Source organism: Chelon labrosus, assembly GCF_963514085.1.
Source record: "Chelon labrosus genome assembly, chromosome: 4".
NCBI lineage: Eukaryota > Metazoa > Chordata > Actinopteri > Mugiliformes > Mugilidae > Chelon > Chelon labrosus.
This window is the reverse complement of record NC_140340.1, coordinates 28931128-28937590: the sequence shown is the minus strand read 5'-3', so window position 1 is coordinate 28937590 and position 6463 is coordinate 28931128. Positions and strand designations below refer to the sequence as shown.

The 6463-nt window shown below is 42.7% G+C and overlaps 1 protein-coding gene across 2 annotated transcripts; it reads right to left on the bottom strand.

Moving 5' to 3' along the window:
- Window positions 1-230: 230 nt before the first annotated feature.
- On the bottom strand, window positions 231-3876 carry LOC311487288 (keratin, type I cytoskeletal 18-like). 2 transcript variants are annotated; one of them, XR_014699032.1, is made up of 7 exons: window positions 3334-3876; window positions 1949-2031; window positions 1653-1809; window positions 1393-1557; window positions 1188-1313; window positions 657-941; window positions 231-531 (listed from the first exon to the last, which is right to left on the bottom strand). XR_014699032.1 is itself a non-coding variant. In XM_084543506.1 (7 exons), exons 1-7 carry the CDS (start codon window positions 3787-3789, stop codon window positions 492-494), a joined length of 1248 nt encoding a protein of 415 aa, XP_084399632.1. In that variant the 5' UTR covers window positions 3790-3876; the 3' UTR covers window positions 231-491. The 2 variants fall into 2 exon arrangements, 1 of the variants encoding a protein (XP_084399632.1); XM_084543506.1 differs by having other exon boundaries at window positions 721-941.
- Between the last annotated feature and the right edge of the window lie 2587 nt (window positions 3877-6463).

The window sequence follows — 6463 nt, the reverse complement described above, 5'->3', positions numbered from 1 at the left end:
TTGAGTTTAGTTTAAGCAGAGTGGCGTTTTAAAGTTTGGCTTTAATTTTATTTTTGAAACTCAGAAAACGGTAAACCACGTGTATATCTTTTCATAACTGAGGCAAAAGGGAAATGTAGAAGAAGTGCAACTTCTTTTTTTTGTAATCAGCAAAGGTGATTACTTACATAACACAACATGCATTAGGGAGGAGGAAATTCTCACAATAACAAATGCACGCAAGCCTTGACTATTGGTTTAAAAGTGGTTTTATTCATTTCCATTTTGCTGTCAGGTCGGGCAGTGGTTGCTTTTGAAACAGCTGTGTCTGTTTTGCTGTGGTGTGCAGGAATGCTTTTATTTAGAATTGCATGAATTATTTCAGCTTTACATGGTATGCGGTCTTGGTGCAAAAAATGGCTTTAGCTGGTTGGGCCAGCAAGACATTCCTTCCATAATTGATAGTTGTGGGCAACTGTGCTTTCATTGTTGGGATGATTCTTTGTTCCAAATTACATTGTGCCCGCCAGCTCGTCCAGCGCATCCTGGAGCCTGTAGCAAACACAAATGAAAAGTTTTGACTTTCAAAATATTCACGTTGAACACTACTGCTTGATTTCACAATTCAGTTACACTCAACCATGCAAACTATGATAACGAGTAATGTCTGTATTCACCTCCACCACCATCATCATCTTGCATTGACCTGTTTTTTCTCCTCCACATCTTTATAACTCTTACTTGAAGTCTCCACCATCCAGCAGAGTCTTGTAAGTGCTGATCTCAGCCTCAAGTTTCATCTTCATGTTGAGCAGCGCCTCATACTCTTGGGTCTGATGCTGTATGTTTGCGCGCAGGTTGGTCAGTTCCTCCTCCAGGCGCATGATGAGGCTGTTGTACTTCTCCATTTCCATGTTGTTGCGTCGCTCTGTGTTGTTTAGTGTGTCCTCTAGAGAGGCTTTCTGATAGAGGGATTCAAAAGAAGGAATGAAACATTTGTTCTAAAATTCCAAATTAGGAGAGTATGCTTAAAAAACATCGACTTCTGTAGAAAAAAATAATGGTTGTTGTGTGTATAATACTGTTATAAGGAAATATGGACTGGACTATAGAGTTTGTAGCAATGATGTAAGGGTGTTAGGATTCAGCAACAAGAGTTCATCATTTCATGTTAATGAAAAAAATGAAATACATTTGTAAATACTTACTAAACTCTGTTGAGATGCAAGTTCAATTTCCAGGGTCTGTATCTGTCTGGACAAGTCACCCATCTCCACTTGGGCCCCCTGGAGAGCTTCTGTATTCTGTGATACCTGTACTTGCACTTCTGCAATCTGACAGGGACAAAATATATCAATCACAAGTGTATTCTCTTTCATTATAGTTTTAATTTCTTTTTTAGAAGAGCATTACCTGGTTTTCATGCCATCGTTTCAGGTCTTCTACATTCTTCGCTGCAATCTTCTCATAGTTGGCTCTCATGTCCTCCATGAGCTGGGCCAGGTCCTGACCTTTGGGAGCGTCTACATCCACTTGCACGCCGGACTGGGAGATCTGATTCCTCAGCTCCACCACCTCCTGTTAATTTGACAAAAAGAGAGAAATCAGCACCTGAAAGACTTGTGAATCTATACAGCAAAAAGAGCTGATTAATCTCCATAATGCAAACTCACATTCTCGTGGTTCTTCTTCAGGAACAGGAGCTCCTCCTTCACAGCTTCAATCTCGCTCTCGATGTTCATCCTGCTCATGTTGGTTTCATCTATGACTTTCTTCAGCCCAGCAATGTCGGCCTCCACGGACTGGCGAATGGCCATCTCATTCTCAAACCTGAAGGAGTGCGCAGACACACATTTTATTACAGACACAATGCGCTGTTATTGACACAATAGTCTCACAATGAATTTTCAAAATTTTCAACAGCTGAGGCTGCAAAGAATTAAATGAGAGGAAAAGCGAAGTCACATACTTCACTTTGAAGTCATCAGCAGCGAGACGGGCATTGTCGATCTGGAGCACGAAACGGGCATTCTCCCCTATCTTATCAAAGACCTGTACAGACAAAAAAAAAAAGAATTTATAAGTAAACATGATCTCAGCACTATGTCTTGAAAAGAGAGGCAGTGGTAAAGAACAGCAATGTTTTCTCACAGAGCTGTTTGGCATCACTATATTTTCCTTGTGTAGCAACAGAAACCCAATTACACATCAAGCCCACAACATGGTTGAATCCATAGTAACATTCAGTCATAAAAGAGGAACCACAAACTGAAGAACAGGAAGAGGGAATGTTCCTGTGCCAAAACAGAATCTGGTTTGTTTTAGCGTTGTTGGAAAAATGAGTTTCCTGCCTGCCTCAAGAGGAGATTTTCTTCTCTCTACTTTCCACCCAGCTGCACTGTCTCTCTCTGCCATTCCCTTTGTATATATCGCTGTATGTGTTTATGTGTGCAGAGAAGGCAAAATTCTTTATGAGTGGGTTTAGTTGTGTGTCCATGCATTCCCGTGTGTCCACTGTATCCTGTCACAGAGGAAAGGGGAAATACTTGTTCCTTTATGTCTCGCAAAAAAAGGAGGGGCACCATCTATGTGTCATTATGGGGTATTGAAGAACTGGTCTCTGGAGAGGAATGTGACATTTGACTCTGCCAACTGGAGCTAATTGTTTTACAACCATAGCGCTCACAAGCATCTGTGTGAGCACACTCTGCTCACTATGCCAGTCCCAAGATCTTTTGTGCATGAATGTGTGTGTGTGTGTGCGTGCGTGTGTGTGGGTGTGTGTGCGTGTGTGGGGGAAGGGAGGGGGGCAGATGTCATTACCACACATCTGGTTCGCATTGAAGCCCTCCTTCAGCACAGCATGCTTGTCGAATTCTGATTTAACAAGCAGAACCATTTGGAAATGCTTTTGTTTGCTGGTTGTCTGAGAGCTTTTCAGTGAGTCTCTCATGATGATACCCTCGTGCTGGTGATTCATCAGAGGAAGTTCTACTCAGTTTATGCCACTGAGTAGTTTTTCTGGGGGAGGGACAGAGCCACACCCTTCATTCTCTTGCCAGAAATTTGATAACTCACAAAGGAAGTACTGCTCATCTCAGCTTTCTCAGTTTTAAATATCACCAAGCCATTATGTAAATATGATAAAATAGGTCAGCGTTTGAAACGATGAATGCCATCACCTGCACTCACTATTACTCGTATCAGAGGCCCATTATCTCCAAAGCGTTAAAACATTCAAATCACTCAGCTTTTTCACCGCCTCGTCAAGCTGTTTCAACGAGAAGAACAGCTTCCCAGTTTAAAATAGCATTTCCACTTTTTAATTTTACTTGTATTTATTTTAAATCTTACCTGTCTGCGCAGGTCCTCTATGATGGCTTCATACTTGCTGTAGTCTTTCAAGTCGGGCCCCCCCTTCTCCAGGGCCTCCCTGATCTTTGCCTCCAGGTCCCCGTTGGCCTGCTCCAGGTTCCTCACTGTCTCCAGGTAGTTGGCCAGGCGGTCGTTCAGGTTCTGCATGGCTCCCTTCTCATTGCCCAGGATCCCAGCACCTGTGCCACCCCTAGTTGCCGCACCACCAAAACCTGCGCCCATGCCACCACCCATTCCACTGCTCAGCTTGAAGGAAGTTGAAGAAGATGCGATTGGAGCACCAGAACGCAGGGTGGATGAGGTGGCGGAGGAGATGCGGACGCCCTGTCCACCAGCACCACCGTAAATGCTGGCAGAACGGGACTGTGGTGTGGAGCGGGTGAAGGACATCCGGGAAGATGGGATCTGCTGCATGTTGGAGGTTCTGTAGCTCATTTTGGAGAAGCTGAGGCACGACAGAGAATGAAGTGAAAAATGAGATGTGGAGACTCACTGCTGGCCGGCTTAGAAAGTGACGCTGGCAGTGGGAAGTGGGAAACTTATACTCCTGCCTCGCTCCCTCATAGGCAGCTGGTCTCACAGACCCTGCCCACTTCAAAATCTCCCCAGTCTTTGTTTCCTGTTCCCTCTCACAGATCTCTCCAACTCAGCCTGACTTGTGTGTTCCCTTTTTTAACCTACAATGTTGTCCCATCTCCAAGGAAACGTGTGAAACATATGTTGTTGTGTAAACTCATAAATTCCTTTAGATAAGAATTGAATTACAGACGACACATAGCTTACAGCTAAGTAAAGAAAGCAGTTATACAGGGCCACATGCTATCCATGTCTGTGCCCAAAGTATGTACTTCAAAAGATAGGCGAAATAGAATTAAAAGTTAAGGGGTAGAATATTCTGTGCAAATTGAGTTCGGCTTTGTAAACATGCAGCAACATTCTTTTGGTTTGCTTATAAAAGGCACAATGTCTGCCATGCTGCATAGTTTCTGAGTTTGTGGTCAGCCTGGCCCCAAAATAAACTGATTTTGCCAACCTCCCTATCTAGACTAAACTGAGCACAAGATATAACAGTTACTGCTAAAATGGAGGGTTAGGAAATGAATCACTCAGTAACTGGAATCAGAAAGTAGAGGTTAGAACAAACTGTTTTCCATATAAACACGATCATGATCATATTTCAACTCTGTAACTGGGTTGAACAGTAGTAACAATGAAACCTGACGTGTTTAAAAGGGAACCTAAATACACCTAAGCTTCACATATATTCAAAGACTTTGAAAGAGATGGGACGCATGAAAAACAAAGGTTAACTGATACCTCGCTCAGGATACAATCAAAAGGAAATAAAAGCTGCCCTTTCTCACCGGTCACACTATAGGCAGTTATCTGCACAAATCCGTTCTTTTGAAGATTTTGAACAATTATCTTATCTGTGCTTGCTGTCTTGAGAACTATCTTTGATTTCTCGTTATGAAAAATACTCTTTTCACTGATCGTTTATAAACCATGTGAAAAACATAATCTCATTTTGACAGTATTGCACTGTAGTGTTACTTGTAATTGTCCCAGACATGTGTTTTAATGCACTATGTGACCACATTATTTGGTATGTGAGGGTAAGGCACTGCCGCATATTTTCCACACAGAAGAAAGAAACTGCACGACCTTGGAAAGGTTTAAGTGAGCCTCAAGTTGTGGCTAGAGAGGGTTTTTACACTGAGCCCCAGAGAACTGGATAATGAAACCAAACAAAACCACCTACAGGGAGAAATTCCAAAGACTCAAGCAACCTTATGAGGCCCCTTATGTCAGTGTCAGGGACCAAGCAAAAAGGCAAAAGGACAACGGTGTAAAAAGAAGAATTATTTTTAATGTCTTGAACAAGATAACAGAATAAAGTCATTCAAATAACTTAAACAACTAGGAAAAAATAAGCTATCAAAAATTTGGGCCTGAAATCAAAATGAGGTCAACTAAGCAATAAAGAACTAAGGCTTCAACCTAACACAACATAACTAAACCAGACCTATCCTCAAATGACACACAAGGGGATTATATAGACAAAGACTAAACCTAGACAGAAACATGGGGAGCTTAACTGACAACAACAACAACAACAAACATTCAACAAACTTAAAGATACCTAAATATAACCAACCATCAAAAGCAACTATATACAGAAAAATAATTATCTTTACAGGAAACAAAATCAAAAAAAAACAAACAAAGATTTCTCTTAGAATTTCAAATCAAGTCCCCCCTGTTCCACTCTCCCTCCTGGCTCCTTCCACTTCCTGTGGGCTGTCCTTAAAAGGCCCTCTTGCCCAGGTCTCCAGCCTTTTGCCCGTGTAGCTCGGAGAAACAAAAAAGTAAGTATTAATTGCAACTTAAAACCCATGTGACAGAATGTTAACTAAATTGTGTGCACCCAAATTAGACAACAAACTGTCAAAATGAATAAAGTGTGTGGTATGAACATAAAAGACTATGTGTAATGTTATTTGATGAAATGTCTGAGTGTAAAAAGTGTAAAAGTGTAAAAGAAATACTAACACTAGCGTGCAGCAGCTGATGCAGCCGCCGCACACTCCCCCTCCTCTGGACACTCGCTGGGACAGCGGGAAAGGTAGTCAGCAGTGGAGTTCTGTTTGCCTGGAATGTGATGAACCTCAAACTTGAAGGGCTGCATAGCAAGGTACCAGCGGGTTATTCTGCTGTTCGTGTCCTTCATCCTGTCCAGCCACTTCAAGGCCTTGTGGTCCGTTTCCAGAATGAACTGTCTTCCCAAGAGATAGTATTTTAAAGAATCCAAGGCCCATTTGACAGCCAGGCATTCCTTCTCCACTGTAGAATAGCGGGTCTCCCTGGGGTAGAGCTTCCGACTTATGAATGCAACGGGATGGCGGTCCTCCAAAGGGCCTTGGAGGAGGACTGCACCCAGCCCACGATCTGAGGCGTCAGTTTGCAAAATAAAGGGCTGCTGAAAGTCAGGGCAATGCAACACCGGATGTCCACTCAAAGCCTGCTGGATGTCTTTGAAGACATTCTTTGCTTCCTCTGACCACAGAAGCTGGTTAGGCCCCTTTAAACTGGTCATATCTGTAAGCAC